Genomic DNA, 17,215 nt, shown 5'->3' with positions numbered 1-17,215 from the left:
GCGTGCGGAAAAACACTGAATAGGTAGAAATAAGGCAAACTAACAGAGACGCAACAGGTCGGGTGCTCGGTGGCGAGGGCGAGCGGCGGCCCCTCGCTGCGCCTCTCGCTCTGTCCCTTGGACCCTGGGCGGCCGCTCTCGAGGACCCTTTCCGAGGTGTCCGTCCTCTGAGGGTCCAGGAGGGCCAACCGGCAGGGTTTCATTCCGGTTTTTACCTTTTTGCCACCAGTCCGGACTGAGGGTGCTTTTCACTCCCAGCTGGGGGGAGAGAAGAAAGCGGAGAGGATGGTCCACGTCTGCTGGTCTCGGCGCTGAGGAAAGCGGAGCTCCATCTCCGCGCCCCGGCTCGATCTCCGCCAACTAGTTGTGCAGCCACCCAGACTGAACTTTGGAGGAATCGTCCTTTTTCTTTCCTTTCAAGATTCTTGGAAGTGGTAGAGAGTGGGAGGCGAAGCCGAGGCAGCTGATCCCTCCACGATGCTGGTGAAGAAGCATGCAGGGAAAGGTGGGGGTCGGGAGCCAGGCTCCGAGGACCCGAGCCCCGCCGGGCAGCGTTGTGCCTGGACGGTGCCCCCGTGTACGGCCCTGGCGGCCCTTCTGTCAGTGGTGGCCCTGATGTCTTGTCTGTACCTGGGGGTGAAAACCAACGACCTGCAGGCGAGGATCGCTGCTCTCGAATCCGCAAAAGGGGACCCTTCCATCCATCTGCCTCCTGATGGCCTGGATCAGCTCAAAGCAATGATGCAAGAGAAAGTGGAGCAACTTCTGGCTCAGGTGTGAAAGGCTGGGGTATTTTGCACGTGGATAATATCTTGCACAGGTGTGATTCTGTGTACACGACCAGCCTCTACCCTTACTCTGTGCATACTTGGTGTGGCTGAGTGTGCATATGCTAGGCGACCATCTATGCTCACTGTAGCATATATTTGGATATGCGCATCCTTTGATATCACCCTCTCTGTCTCTATCATCTTCCCTCACTCTTAAGGTTTGCATGCTGAACATAGAGGGAGGACTGGAAGAGGGAAGGGTGGCCAGAATGGCAGGGTGGCATTTTATCTGTTTTTCGTTTTCTAGAGAGACATAAGAATCTTTTCCAACCTTGTGGAGAATATTCCTTCCAGAGGTAACATCTGTTATGTCCTTCATCTGTTATAAGAAGGTTAGGGCCATCGGTGTTATTAATACACAAATGGTAATCACTCTTAGAAGTGAAATAAGCCTATATGTGATTTTAAATTGATTGGTTCACACATTAAATGTTTTCATATTCAATGTTTAAACAGAAAAAAATTGCAGCTTAATTTTTTATAAAGGATGCAGTGGTAGGGGTGTTTATGAATGCAGAGCCATTGCAGTTGAGAGTTGAAAGGAATCTAGGTTACATTTATCACAACTAGGGGCGGCATTAGACTAGAGTTAGGGGGTTTTCTGGAACTTGCTCTTCCAACAGAGAGGCTGTTTGGCAGTGGTTGCGGCACAACGTGATAAGCAGTTGACCTTCATGTATAAGATAGTGGCTGTTTTAAAATCCCTAGCTTACCTAAAACTACAACGTGTTAAAGTCAGGTTTTTGCATTGACTACATATGCTTGAGCTGAGGGAGAAAGACAAGGGTGGTGGTTGTTGAAGAATGGAGGAAGATATTGTACAAGTCCAGCAGTCTTGATACAGTGTCAGTAGTCATTTCTTTTTTTAGGGCTTGGGTACTGTTACCTTTTGACTAAAGTCCAAGTACATATGTAAATGTTAGTTATGCAGGCTCTCAAATGCTGGTAAATCAAGCATATGGCCAAGAGTTCCTAAAGAACCCATTTCTCTACCATGCTACTGATGATAATACCTCTTCTTTTCCTACAGAAATCCTATGAACATATGGCTAAAATAAGAATCGCGAGAGAAGCACCTTCAGAATGCAACTGCCCAGCAGGTAAAATGGAACTTATTTAACAAGGTTTCCTCCATAGCAGAGCACTTTTAAAACAAAAGTCCTGTATCTGTCAAGTCTACCTGTAATAATAGTAAAGAAAGAATGCAGGCCCAACTTACTTTAATAAAATCAACATGTCTCAGTCAAAAGAATGGCAAATAGAGCCCCAAATATTATTTTAAGCAGCATATCAAGGCCTGTTATGGGAAAGCAAAGGAGAGAATCACCAAGGAAAATACGGGCAAGATGGCATACAAAGACAAAGTTCTTAGATTCACAGATTGAAACATATTCTTCATTTTTATTCAGTTTTCATGTCTGTGGTGAAAAGGCCTGCAGAACATGTTAGATTCTGAATTCCCTGGTGACCAATATTGCCTTAGTACAGATTTCCATTTGTTCCCTTTGACATACAGTTATGTTAGTAAATTACCTTAACTTCTACACCTGCTTTTATTCTTTTCTATCAAAAAGGTTCTCTCTCCTATCCTATAGTTAACGATGAGGGCCGAAAGGAAATTAGTTCTTTATCTTGAGCTTCTCATTACAAGCTATTGCATTCTTGATAACTTCTCAGAAAAGGCTGTTATATTTTTTCATTTTTCTGTGTAGCATTTGGGAACTGTTTTAATGACAGCATATTAATAGATGGATGGAGAAGAGACACATCAATGAATAAAAACCCCTGTGTAATCATTAAATCTACATTCACAGACCTCTGAGGCTTGGTAGTCAGTCAACTGTAGATCTAACAGTTTAGGAGCCATTGGAATGTGTCCACTGGAAAACATCTAGTAGATTCAACCGATATAAGCCATGAAAATCTCCCCTATGAATCTTGAGATTTTTATTTCAGATAAATGTTGTTAATGCATTTATGAGCATTTTCATTTTTTCCATCAACACTTATAGAAAAATGAATCTGTTACATTTTCTTTAATGTTCAGAAACATGATACCTAAGATACTTATATATGGAAAGGCTAGATCCTGTATTTTTTCATATTCTGAATGTTTTTTTTCTTTTTTTTCATGATAACTTATTTTGACACAGCTAAACCAGGCACTATGTTTAAAAGTTTCAAATGTCAACTCCTGGTTGTATATCATAAAAATTTTATTATTTATGTTCTGCTACATTGTTGACCATAATGGAGCTGTATTTTTTTTTTAAAGGAAGCCCTTTAATTGAGAATACATATACATTAGATAACAAGAAAACAAAGAGTTAATGTTTGACATTGTAGGCTTCACTCTTGGTTGTTTTAAGTTGGGAAAGACCTCAGAAGTTAGAAATTCAAGGAAGGCACTTTTCTAGTGCAGGAATTAACTTCCAACAACCTCATCAGCCTGTAGGGATTATTTAAATTCCCAAGACAGTTGGTACAAGACTTCACTGATCATACCACTTAGAGTCCAGAATTTTCTGTATACGGTGTTCTTGTTAGCTATGTGAAAAATACCTAGTGTTAAATTAATAGGATTCTTAGTGAACTTGGTAAAAAGTAGAAAAGTGACAACCACAGCACTGAGTTGTTTTTTGTGTTTAAATCTGCTTTGTAATGTTTGATGTAAGTTAGTTGTTGAGGTCTAATTTGTAATCTGGAGGAAAGCCATTAGAGTTAGAGTTTACCTTATTTTATCTTGGAATATAATTTTGAACCATTTTCTTCTTAACGTATTAGTTTAATAAGACATGGTGATTTTACCACAATAACACATACATAAATGATTAAAGGTGGTTTCCTTGGCTTTTTGTTGGCTCTCACTAATGGCTGCTTTACTTTCTTGCCACCACTAGAGCTCCACATTACATCAGTTTTCACCAGGTTACTTGCAAGGTAAACATTTGAAGGTGCACATTCCAATATGCAGAATCAAACAGGTTTCCTGCTGACAAATCACTGTTATAGGTACACTCTTTTCTGCTTGTAGAATAATTAGACATGACCAAAATAAAGGCATTATGTTGAAAATAGTACCCTCAGGGAAAACTAGTTATTTTGAATTATGGTCAGTGAGGTATTGTCTTAGGGAATGAATGGCCTGGCCAAGTGGATTAGAAAGGAGATACGGAGCTTCCCACCTGGTTTGGCTTTAACCCTGGTTTGCAGTGACTAAGAGTTGTCACCCAGACATCTGTTTGTAGGGCAGAGTGAGACAAGTCTGTGACCTCAGCTCAGTTCCTGTGGACAGATGCCCACCCCTTGAAGTTGACACTCTTGTTGACAGTCTCCGTCACAGAGCCAAAGACTGATAGCAAAGGACTAATGCTGTGTTGTTTGTGTTCACTTTAATTGCTTTTGATAGAACTCAGTCCCAGTGAGGTTTACCCAGGTAGGCTATAAGGAAGTCATAGAATTTATAGATTTTTCCTTTTTTTAACACAGGAAGGAACTTTTGTGGGAGAGGGATGAGAAAGACTATTATTGAATGGTTTCTAATTGTAGGGGAAGCACTCTCATTTACTCTTCCCAGCAACCTTGAAGTTAAATATTAGTAATCTCATATTTACAGATGAAGAAACTAGACTCAGAGGAGGTGACCGACTTAGCATAGTAAAGGCACGGTCAGGATTCATGCCCACATCTGACAAAATCAAAAGCACAAAGTCCAATGAGCAATAGAGAATGAATACGGATTTTGGACCTGAACAGGATTGGAATCCTGGGACTACTACTAAATAACCGTAGGGCCTTGGTCAAACTTCTCATGTTCAAGGTTCCTCATCTGCAGAAAAGTGGTTCATACTACCTTCCTTAGAGGTTGATAATTTACCAAAATGTGGTTTCTTAGTGGTTATTCATTAGATTATAGCAGTTATTATTCTTTTAAATATATTGTATACTACTTAACTCTAATCTGATCCATGGGGACACATGATATAGGTGGGAAAACTGAGCCCTGAAATGTATATAGCTTGTTCAAAACCCAATAGCTAGTTAATGGCAGGTTTTGGTTGAGAATACTATGCTTAATTAAGCAAATATATCTGTAGCTCATTCATGCAGATAATCAAATGAGTCAATATCTCTTAGTGCCACATCGATGGAGATTCATTCTTTGCACATATCTATATTAGTCTACTAACTTATTTTTACCAAATTTGAAAGAAAAATTTTTGACCTTGTAGGTAAACCATGATTGAGGTAGATAGAATTTGTGCTTAAAAGAGTATGAAGTTATGTCTTTACAGTTTTGATACCAAATGTTTTCTAAAAGAAGTGGTTCAACTGTCTGACTCATTTTCACACTTATTTTTAAACAGCTTTATTGAAATATGATTTATGATATTTACCCATTTTAAGTCTGAATTTAAAAAAATTTAAAATAAATTTATGGAATTGGGCAACCATCACCATAATCTAATTTTAAATTACCTTCGTCGCTCCCTGAAAATTTACATTTCCTTTTTTCATGTGCTCAGGGGAAGCTCTATTTTTTGAATCTTTGCTTTAAAGAAACACTAAAATAAAATTTAAAAAGCCATACAAAGTGAAGCTCTACTTAGCATGATATTTGAGTTAGTAGTAGCTGAACCATAGAAATTCAGCTGGCCTCTGAGGCTTGGCCTCTGTAAAACTTGACACTCATAAGAGAGAATAAATTGGCTGTTTGCTATGGCTGTAGAATCCTGTGTTGGGTTTTGTTCTTGGAGTCCTTCATAAAGTATGTACAAACCAGGCATATTTATAGGAGGGTCTCTATGTTCCAACTGGTAAGGAACACTGGGAGCCAGGCAACCAACCAAAAGATGTTTAGATCAGAAATGTTTCTGTACCCTACTCATCGGTAGTGTTGTTTGCCCAGGATATTAGATACAAGAACCTCTGTGTCGTAATGGACAGAAAATGTGGATGGACAATAAAGAATCGAGTTATAATCTTGGCTTTGTCATTAACACGTTATACAATCTTGGGCAAGTGATTTCCAAGAATGACTTTTATAGACTATTTTCATAGCCCCAAAATAGGAGTGTTGCACTAGAACGATTTTCAAGTGCATATGTTGCCCCCCTAGGTATAAAGAGCCTGCTGTGTGCCAAGTGTTACAGTAGATACTGGGAATATGCTGACGAACCAGACACGTTGTCTGCCCTCATGGAGCTTACATTTCAATGAGGGTAATAGACAGGGATTTATTTGTAAATGACATGAATTTATGGTCATGACAAGTGCAACCTAGAAAAAGAACTGTGTGCTTTGGGGCACATGCCCACAATTTTTTCAGGTTGTAAATCCTAAGGACTTTTTTGTTCTGTTCTTTTTTGGGGTGAGGGATAGGTGGGTGGAGAAATTCACAGGAGAAATCATAATATAAGAAAATATGGCTTTTGATTACAAATAAAAGCTCTAGCAATGGATAAAAAGCTGCTCTGCAGCTTTTGGCTTTCCAAGAACTTATGGTCAGATGAAGGTACACTGATACCTGATTTACCTATACTGATACCCAACTGAAGCAAAAAAGTGACTTGAATATATAAAATCTTGTGGTAAATAGGATGGTGATTTATTCTACCTTTTTTTCTGAAAACAGTGAGATTTGGGTTGAATAAGAGTCAAAACTTCCTGCTTGGTGGTATTGAACAGTGCCCCTGGACCTGGCTCCTCTCCATTCACTGATGATGATGAAATGGAGCACAGCTAGTCATCTGCTTGGGGAATTTAGCTAGAGATAATAAAGATAGACTGTATGACTTTTGAGGTCCCTATACACCCTGCAAGTCTATGAAAATGATTGTATACAAAAGAAGAATAAATGTAGGCAACTAAAAGTACCTCTGATTCATATATGTAAGTGATACAGCCTCCGGTGGCCTTGAGGCATCTTCTCAATTTTTGGTAGAAATAAATGTTAAGTGTAGCTTTAAGGTTGTACACCCTTTCCCATCATATGAGAAGACCTTTATATTACCTTGCTAACAGAAATTTACTTTATCATATAAAACTTGTATATCCTACTAACATGGTTTTTCACTTATGCTGTACATTTTTCCTAACCAGCTGCACAATGAATGGTATAATAATGTGTAGATTTTCAATTATGTAAGGCAAAGAATAGTCAGAAATGATTTGCAGAAAGAAAACAAATTAAAATGCTATAAATGCTATTTAAATGAGAATAGCAGGCTCTCCTCTTCTCTGGTAAGGCCAGACAATACAACGTGACATCCAAGCACCTCAAAGCATTCATGTTAAATGGCTTTAGTCCTAATGGGGACAACAGTTTGGGTGTAACACTTTTAGTTGGTCCAGTAATGACAGCTGGCAAAATGCCCTGTCACCCAAAGGACCAGGGACAAATTGCCTCTTGAAGTAGTGTTCTTGGTTCTTAGCTTCTCTTCTGTTTTCTCTTGTCTAAAAGTTACTAAAAAGCGAGTTCTTCAGATCTTCTTTTCTCTGACTTAGCTGGATAATTCTGTTTTCCCATGAGCTGGGAATTACTTAAGGAAAGGGCATACATTCTGCATAGGGGTTAATTCTTTCTAGCTCATCTGATGAATGTATAGATAGAACGAGCCTTGCTGGGCCATTATAACCTTTTGCACTTCTGATTGGTTTCTAACTGCAAAATCAATTACATGGCATTTAAAAAAACACTATTTGAATGTCAAAATAAGGTCTAGGAATGAAGAAGGAAGGCATCTTCTCAGACAAAATTAGGTAAATGGAGAGCTGGTGGGGAAACATGCCAGAATGAGGACTGTTTTTCCTTTCGGGGGGGGGCATTTCCTGCTTCAGGGGGTACCTCACTAGACACTCATCAAAATAACATCAATCTTTGTTATCTTGAGAGGAAACCATCCAAAACCTATTAAGAAAAAGTGTTTTTATTTCATCCTACCACTTTATATACACCGCTTGGTGATTTGATGGAAGCTGAGAATGTGAAAACAATGCATGAGTTGGTCTGGGCTGCAGGCTGGAGCCCTGTATGTGATGGCGAAACCCAGAAGCATCCCCACTCTCCCTGATTTGCCAATATGGGTGAAGTTCCATGCCGTGGTTTAGTGAATCATAATTGTTAACACATTTCCCCCCAATGTGTGTTAACAATGATGGTGGCATACCCGCATATTGAATTCTTAGGTATGTGTTGTTTCATTTAGATGTGTTCAGCACTGTTGCAGTTAAAAAATATTTTAAATTGACTTTTGAAAAGGAGGAATGCAGGAGAGTGGGAAGCAGAAGTAAGTGGAATCACTTACAAATTAAAATTGAGCACTTTTCATTGATATCATACATTCTTTCAAAGGACTATTCTGTAAGTCATTTAAATATAGGATTCCTTTAAGAAATGCCACCAGATGGCAGGCACCTTCCCTTTGTGACCACAAGGAGGAGGAACTGAGCTGAAAAGTGGGACTTCTGTCAGTTCCTTCCCGGTTAAATTCCTAGCTGATTTCTTGACTTCTGTTTGCAATGGAAAAGATTAATGGAGGAAGCAAGCAATTTCTTCTATCTCTGTTTGAAGACTAGATTATCCTACGAGCTTTAAGATATTTAAAACAATCTAGTAAATTTCACACTTGTATTAGTCGAAAGTTTGGTTATTTAGTAGTTAAATTCACAGGTATGAACTTGAGGCCAGTATTCCAATAGCTAGAATAAATGAACTCAATATAATTGAATTTACCAGTTGGGGACTTTGTGCTCATCTTTTGTAATTTTTCAGAATCAAGAATCATTTGGAATCACTATCATGATTTTTTTTTTTAAAGATTTTATTTATTTATTCGACAGATATAGAGACAGCCAGCGAGAGAGGGAACACAAGCAGGGGGAGTGGGAGAGGAAGAAGCAAGCTCATAGTGGAGGAGCCTGATGTGGGGCTTGATCCCATAATGCCGGGATCACGCCCTGAGCCGAAGGCAGACGCCTAACCGCTGTGCCACCCAGGCGCCCCCACTATCATGATTTTGACATCATTTCATCTGTAGTGTCCATTTCAACTTCAGTTACCATATGATAGTTGAAATGTGTTCCTTATTTTTCTCATACTGTATTCCTTAGCCTGATTGCTTAGTCTGATTGTCAGGAATGCCAAAAACTGTGTCTGTTCATTTGGATATTAATAATTCAGATTTGAGAAACTCTGGGCTTCTGGCTTATATACGCAAAGTTTTTATTCTTATATTTGAAATGTGGTCAGCACATATTTAAATACAATTTTCACATTTAGGCTAAGTGGCAGAGTAAAGCGGATGAATTGTAGCCAGCTCTAGTTTGCGCATTACGGTAATATTGAGAATTTTACTGGTTGGTTGTGGCAGGGGTAGAGTCTATTTTTTCTTTCTTTACCAAAGAGTTCACATGTAAGAGGAGGAAAAGGGGAGGAGGAAAACGCCACCTATATCCCGTAATCTCTTGGAATCATATAGCTTTACTTTCATTTTTAGCAAGCCTGGTATTTTAGAGTTCTTATTATAATGTAAAGGGAGTCAGAAGAATTCTCCATTATAGTTCTTTCTCCAGCATTCTGTTCGGCTTCTTGTAACAGTGAAAGGGAGAGAAAGATCTCTTAGGAGTCCCTCCTTCAAGTCTGTTACAGGGCCAGAACTGTGTTCTTATTTTTGATCCTTAAGATGCTAGAATGAAATATCTAGCCTGGAAAATTCATGCAGTTCTTTCCCAGCATTCCTGTATCTTAGGTCAGTTCTGGCAGCTGTCAAAGGTAAGTTGTTTGTATAACCCTTCTAGGAATTATGAAACTCCAAATTTTGTCTCAGGGGCTCTCGAATCCAGCCGGCGTTATTTAGAGGTACATGATATGATCGTAAGGTAAACATTTCCACAAATCACGCAAAAAACCAACCTTTTGACTTTAAAGTCATGCTAGAAATTCTGGCAAACTCTAGGGCTAAGTGAACTTTGAAATACGAAAAATCTTTTTTTACTGAAAGAATTAGGGCTCAAGGTTCGAGCAGATGAAGCTAGAATGGAAACACGCTTCTTAAATAACTGCCTTTCTGGGGATGGTTATCAATCTGGCTGGGGGGTCAGATGAGTGAAGTGGGTCAAAGATCAAGTGACTCCTGTGGGCAGATCCTGACCCGGACTGCTAAGTGGTCTCACGGTATAATTATATTCTACTTCCTGAGGGAGTGGGTTGGGAGTCCATAACTACGAATGTCATTTTTGAGCTCCATGGTCAGGCTTCTGGTTTGTATCTGTGTATCTCTAGGGCTTATTGCAGAGTTCTCTACAGAAGATTCTCTATAAAAGTTCATAATGGTTGTAATGGAGATTTGTCAAATTGACCTGGTTGAGGACTTTTATTGTGCTTTATCTCGTTACATACACTAATATTCTTATCCCCATGGCTTTTTAACATTTTCTCTGAGGACTTTGTAAGCCACAATGTATTAAAGCTAATATAAATCCTGGAAATCAAGTAGTTCAGGTGTTTTCCAATGTTTCTTAAAGAGGCTGAACTGTTTAATCGTATGAAGAAACTCAGTAAATGAAATCAGGTACAATGTTAGCTACACTGATTGACCTCAGAGGTCTGAGGGGACAGTGGCCAGCACCCTATGTGCTCTTTCTTTCTGCTTCCCAGCCCCCTCCCCCATGGTAGTATCCAAAGAACCTCAGGACTCCATAGGATACTGAGAGAAAATCACCGGAAATCCAATCGCCAGTGTGATCTCAGCTCCCGTGTCTAAGGATACCATATACTTGTTAACACAGAACTCACCTCCAAAATTCTGTAACTGGAAACATTACTAGGAATGATAGAGGCAAAGTTATCTGTTAAAAATGAATAGAATCGAGAAATGACTATTAATGTAATATTATCTCTTTCATGGGTTGTAGCTGTCCAGCAAAGGGGGTGTAATACTGGTAGGAGCACTGGGAAGCTGGGGAGGTGCACAGTATGACTGAGCGTGACATTGTTCATCAGAAAATCAGTATCCCACCTCATCCATTTTCTTGAAGTTACTCATTTTTTTAAGCCTTCAAGTCACAATATTATTCTTGTTTATAAGTTTTCTGTGCTTTTCCAAATTTCTTTCTTTGTATTTTTATTCTTTAATTCTAGATATTAATATGGGGCCTTATCACCAAGTTAAGGCACTCCATTACCTTTTAAATATATATATATTTAAAGCAGTTGATTTTTTTTTTAAGATTTTATTAAGTTTTCTGTGCTTTTCCAAATTTCTTTCTTTGTATTTTTATTCTTTAATTCTAGATATTAATATGGGGCCTTATCACCAAGTTAAGGCACTCCATTACCTTTTAAATATATATATATTTAAAGCAGTTGATTTTTTTTTTTTAAGATTTTATTTATTTGACAGAGAGAGACAGCCAGAGAGAGAGGGAATACAAGCAGGGGGAGTGGGAGAGGAAGAAGCAGGCTTCCAGCAGAGGACCCTGATGTGGGGCTTGATCCCGGAACGCTGGATCTGTCAAAGGCAGATGCTTAACGACTGCACCACCCAGGCGCCCCTAAAGCAGTTGATTTTTTAACTAATGGTTAATACTTAGTTTATAAAGTAGTAAATGAAAAATAACTATTCCGCAAGTAGTATATTTTGAGAGAGTTGTTAAAGATGCTTCTAAGATCTTTGAGGTTTTTTTACTTGATTGGATTTTTGTGTGTTAAACTGATAATGTTTACGTATTAAAATTGAAATTTACAGTATAATGAGAATATGTGAATTGGACGTTTATGTTTAAATAATAAAAGGGAAAAACTTTAGGAATTAACAACAATATTTTATCCAATAGTGAATGATATGTACAGTACATTTCACAGAGAAAGTGTAAATCTGGCTGCAATCATATTGTAACAAGTATTGCAAAAGGCAATTTGAAAAGCAATACTCTACCTCCCATTGAAATGAATGTCCACTGTCATCAGCAATGCTATTTACCATTTGAATAGCTAGTTGTGGACAGTAGTTTGGCCAAATGCAACACTTTCCTCAATTGTCTTATTGGACAGATAATAGAATGACACAGCAACTGTACAAGTGATTGAGCTTTGGTGAGCAATTTATTTTCTCTTTAATATATAGTCTCAACCTATAGACTTTGGGGAAGTCCTTGAAGAGATAAATGACTTTTCTTTTTTTAACTTAACTTTAGTTACTTTACCTTCTAAGAGAGGACAATTAGCAGTAAAGCAGCAAAGATAGGAAGGCTGACCAGGTACTAAAAGCTGGAGAGATCATGTATACCAACCCAAACTCTCATAAGCTAGAAAAAAGAGGTTTAACTGAACAAATTGTATGGCCTACATTTACTTCCCAAGTCCTACCGTTATGCTGACAACTTCCCAGGAGTTTAAGAAGCAAGACGGACAGTGGTGGCTTAGTACCACCATACATGTTATGCATCTGGAAGTGTTTAATAAAGGAAAAACTCGAGCATTGAAAAAGTACATCCATAAAGAAACCAGGGCTTTTATATTCTTATATATAGTTTCCTTCTGTGCAAAGTTATTTAATGCTCTAAATTTCAGCTTCTTCTGAGGTTACTTTCCTGATATTGGCTTAGTTCTACAATCAAGTTCTATATGAGGAATGCTATGACTTGGTGGTAAAATTTATGTTACCATTTTTATAATATAAAAAAGAAATCAATTTATTTTTATGTCAAAACCATCCTTGAATTGAGAGGTCTGAAGTATACTTCCTGTTTTCTGTGTGTGAGCCCATAACACATGAGACTCAAAATGTGTTTTATTCTTTTAAGCCTTTCATGTGTTTGAGCAGAAAACCTTTTCTTCCAGTATCAGTCCTCAAGAAGGAAACCCAGGTAGAGGGATTTTCTAATCAGTCACACTTTATCCCTTGTATTATGCATCATTCATCATTTTTCTCCTCATTTTCAATTTGTTACAAGTTTCCACTTTTAACTGTGCCAGTAGCATTCACGTAGCTTTCACAGTTATAGGTTGTGATGAGATGAATAATGTTCATTGAACTCCTGAAAACCAAAAGCAAACACAGCAAACACACCTGTAGAGACATGATGCTCTGTCAGGTTCTCAATGAACAAGCATTGGCCTGATGGGATCTGTGGTTGACAAACAGAGTAGACAGGATTGTCGTTGGGATACAGCTATGTTTCTATGAAACTACAAACAATGAGTATCTTCCATGTTCCTAAACGAGAACTCCTGTTCGAGTCAAGTATTGCTCTATAGCGGGGTGCCTAAGAGATTTCTCTGCTTTCTCTGCTTTCAGTACTCTGCTTTCTATCTTCCTTCCCTCCCTTACCTTCTCTAGCACGAATAAAAACTCTATTTTGCCCCCATTCTGTTGGTGACACTCTACTAGGCTTATAGACCCCCTCTAATCTGTTCTGTCAGGGGCATTATCACCCTTGGGTCTCAAAACCTCTATGCCTTTCCTGGGCAAGAGCTATTCTTATGATGAAATCCAGCAGCGTAACTGAGGAAATAATCAATGGTAAAGGTCAATATTTCTCCCAAAATTCCAAAAGGAACTGTTTTCTCAAAAATTACTGTTAAGATAATTTTCAAAAAAGGTAAAATCATGCCTTTCATACAGGTATAAAACAAACGGGTTAAAGATTTGACTTAAATCATGCGGTGCCTGGGTGGCTCGGTCGTTAAGAAACTGCCTTCGGCTCAGGGCATGATCCCGGCGTTCTGGGATCGAGCCCCACATCAGGCTCCTCCGCTGGGAGCCTGCTTCTTCCTCTCCCACTCCCCCTGCTTGTGTTCCATCTCTTGCTGCCTGTCTCTCTCTCTCTCTGTCAAATAAATAAATAAAATCTTTAAAAAGAAAGATTTGACTTAAATCATTAAAGAAGTAACTGATAAGACGTTTTAACTAGTTCAAAGGAGAATTTAAAACCAGACACATTTATAGTTCTAGAATACTGGAATTGTTGTATAAATGGAGGCAAAACTGGACTTTTTCCACAGTAAGGGAGGGATGTCAATGGCACTTAGAAAGAATATGCATGCCTATGACAAGAGTTATTTTGCTTTGCAATTAGATATCTACAACTTACAGTTTTAAATAGCTCTGAAAGAATCAGAATTAGATAAGTGGGAAAGGCATGCTCTAGGTAATGCACAGTTTTCCACTGAAGCACATATTTCCCCCTGATTTACTAAAGCAACTTCGTAGGAAAAAAAATTCTTTAAGTAAGTAAATTTTTTCTTTTTCTTTTTTGATTACTCTTCAGTGTAGTAATGGTTGTTTATTAACCTGTCTCTGTCCTTGTTGTTATCTTATGGGTTATGCAGTAGTTAATTTTCTTAGTGTTGCTAAGATTCATTATTTAAAGGACAGATCCTTTGACTGTAGCTTTATATACTGTATGCACTAGCCCCATGAGGGTTGTGCTGATGGCTAGGCCTACAGGACTGGCGCGAGTTGCATGAGTGGACTTTAAATTCATAACACTGAATATTTGTTTAAGGTAATAGACCACTTTGGAAGACTCAGCTTCTTGTATTTCACTATCAGGGAGTACTTTCATTAATGTTAAAGAAAGTTGCCGACTTTACCTTTGTGTTTTGGGATACTGTATCCAGGCAATTATATTACTTATATAGGCTTATCCGCTGTGAGCATGTGGTTGCCTCGGGGATTATGTGCTGCTATTCTGGCCATTTTGGCTTTGTCTTCAAATATGTGCTAGTTTGGCTTTTCCTTGGGTACGCCCATCATATTCATGTATTACTGCTTCAAACGACTCGTCTTTAGTCCACACTCTAAGCTATATTTGTTTATTCCTCTCCGGTTGCCTGTCCCATTGGCCCCTGCCTCTTTAATCTCCCACAACCTCTATTGCTACCAACTCACAGGTTCACTTTATTCACTAGCACCCAAAACAGGTCAGCCTCAGCGGCCCAGGGATATGCATGCTTTTCTGTGCTCCCACCTGTTTCAGCTGCTAACACCTTTTGGCTCAGCCCACTGAGATTTTGTCAGAAGAATATCTCAAGCTAGATAATGGCCATTCCTATACATTCTAGAAAGAATATTTTAGAATGGCAGCCGGAAATGGGAGGGGATACATTGAAACCACATGGTTATTGGTGGTTTTTGTAGAGTGATATTTACCTTCATTCAGAAGCCGCTTATGTTCTGGCAGTCTCATATTATCAGGTAGGGGAGAGAGTTAATTATAAATATTAAATTTTTAGATATTAGTATCTAAAAATTATATATCATGGGTGGTAACTGATTTCTGGTATTACCTAACTTCAGTCAGCTCTGGCAAAGGTGAAAGGATCATGTATAGTAGTCTTTTGAAAGTATTTTTGTTCACTTAACTGATAAAGTATTTACGATTAAGTTTACATGATAAAGTGATTTACTATGGGTAAGACCCTGTGCGGTGAACCTTACTATTTAAAGAAATAGTAGGCTGCAAAGCTCTGGTGGAGGAGTAATGGTGTCAGTTATGCAGACTGAAGACTGAAAGAGAAGCTACAAAAGTAGAGCTTGTAGCCAACTGTATCTAATTTTAATGGATTTAAAATTACAACGATAATTGTTATTTGAACTCATAATTCCAGTTCATTTACTTTCACAATTTCAAAAATAGCAACATGTTATTAGAGAAGATGGTGTTTGAATTTATTTTACTTTCTTCTAAGAAAATTGAGAAGTTCTCCAATAAATATTATGATACTTTGCAGAAATGCTAACACCACTTCAATTAGGTGGTTTTTCTGAAGAAAAATAATCTCTGTCAGTTGTTAGGTCAAGTGCAACATTTTTAACCTCTCCCCAGGCTACCTTTCATGGAAGTTATTTTTAAGAAGGCTTGTAGGCTCTCTTGAACATCAGTTCAGATTTGATGACCATGTTTTCTAGCAAAGACAGAATCTCTGGGTCTTGGCTAGATTCCCTTGGGTTATAAAGAATAGAGATCCATTCAGGTGGCCTTAAGCAATAGTGGTGCAGGGATTGTCAGTTTTGTCACTGTTGACATTTTAGGCTGGATAATCCTTTTTTTTTTTTTTTAAAGATTTTATGTATTTATTTATTAGGGAGAGGGCAAAAGAACGAGAGAGCACGTGTGCATGAGCAGGGGGGAGGGGAAAGGGAGCGGAAGAAGCAGACTCCCTGCTGATCAGGGCTCAATCCCAGGACCCTGAGATCATGACCTGAGCCAAAGGCAGACGCTTAACCGACTGAGCCACCCAGGAGCCCCTGGGCTGGATAATTCTTTATTGTGTGAGGATCTTCTGTGCATTGTCAGATGTTAACCAGCATTCTTGGCCTTTTCACATTAGATGCCAGTTGCACCCCTCTGTTTCTACAACCAGAGCCGTCTCTAACATTACCAAATGTCCCCTAGGGGTCACCCCCAGTTGAGAACCTTTCTTTTAAAGATATCCCATGAATAAGGAAGGCAAGAATAGCAAGATCTCTGCTGGCTCTCCTAGAAGAACAGGAAATGCAGTGTGATCCGAACTTTCAGGATATGTTATTTCCCCTCAGCAGGAGGCATTCTGTGCTGTGCTCTCTGGGTTTAAGAATATCTCTCTGCTTCTGCTACCTTTGTCAAGGCTGCTTTCGTCTGTTGTCTTTGTGCTGCTGCTTGTTTGTTGCCTTCTGGTCAAGGTGTTGCTCAAGATTGACCCCTTTCTTTGTGTTTGATTACACCATTGTTGTTATTATCAAAATAATACATATGCCAAGAAATGCAAACATTTGAATTAAAAGTGGTACACAGTATCTCATCTCTCTCCAGATGAGTCTAGTGTTATTTGTTGCTTATCTCTCCTACACAGATTGATTCACATCGTTGTTTTTAAAGTCGGTAGAGTAACTCTATTGTATTAATGCACCACAATTTATTATTCAATGAGAAAGCAGATCACTTTTCCTGTTCAGATGCTGCTTCTTATTTCTGGTTCTCCTGTTTCATGAGGAAGATTTCTTCGATTTCTACTTCTATTCGACACATCTTCAAATGGTATTTGTGAGAGCGTTATAAATAATTCTTAACTAAATGTATTATTGATGTGGTGTGCTGATGACAAATCTTTAACAACTGCTCTTAAAAAAAGTCCTGATTTGTAGCAATTGCAGATTTTTGAGTGTAAATATCCTAACAAGGTTGATTTCAAGTTAAACAAAGTGACCTTAGGAAGTGATAGGTTTGAGTGTTTATTAACTTTGTTTTAATACAATTTATTTTGTTGTAAGTTCATAAAATTAAAATTATACTAATGACTGCATTGAACAATGGGCTTGCAAAATCCTGAAAATTGAACAATTAGCTCTCCTGACTCAGCTTCTAGCACCCACTGACTTTGATAGTTGCGTTTCCATAGA

The 17,215-nt window shown here is 38.5% G+C and overlaps 1 protein-coding gene across 1 annotated transcript in view; it reads left to right on the top strand.

Moving 5' to 3' along the window:
- The first annotated feature begins 477 nt into the window (after positions 1–477).
- The window catches only part of COL25A1 (collagen type XXV alpha 1 chain), a 425,657-nt gene continuing 408,919 nt past the window's right edge, over positions 478–17,215 (top strand). Inside the window, exons 1-2 of the mRNA XM_008689416.1 lie at positions 478–774; positions 1,861–1,930. Coding sequence (XP_008687638.1) covers positions 478–774; positions 1,861–1,930 — 367 coding nt within the window. The remainder of the gene's footprint in view (positions 775–1,860; positions 1,931–17,215) is intronic.

The sequence above is a fragment of the Ursus maritimus genome, unplaced genomic scaffold (assembly GCF_017311325.1).
Source record: "Ursus maritimus isolate PB19 unplaced genomic scaffold, ASM1731132v1 scaffold_11, whole genome shotgun sequence".
Lineage (NCBI taxonomy): Eukaryota > Metazoa > Chordata > Mammalia > Carnivora > Ursidae > Ursus > Ursus maritimus.
The sequence above is the reverse complement of the archived record's forward strand: the minus strand, read 5'-3'. Positions and strand labels throughout refer to the sequence as shown.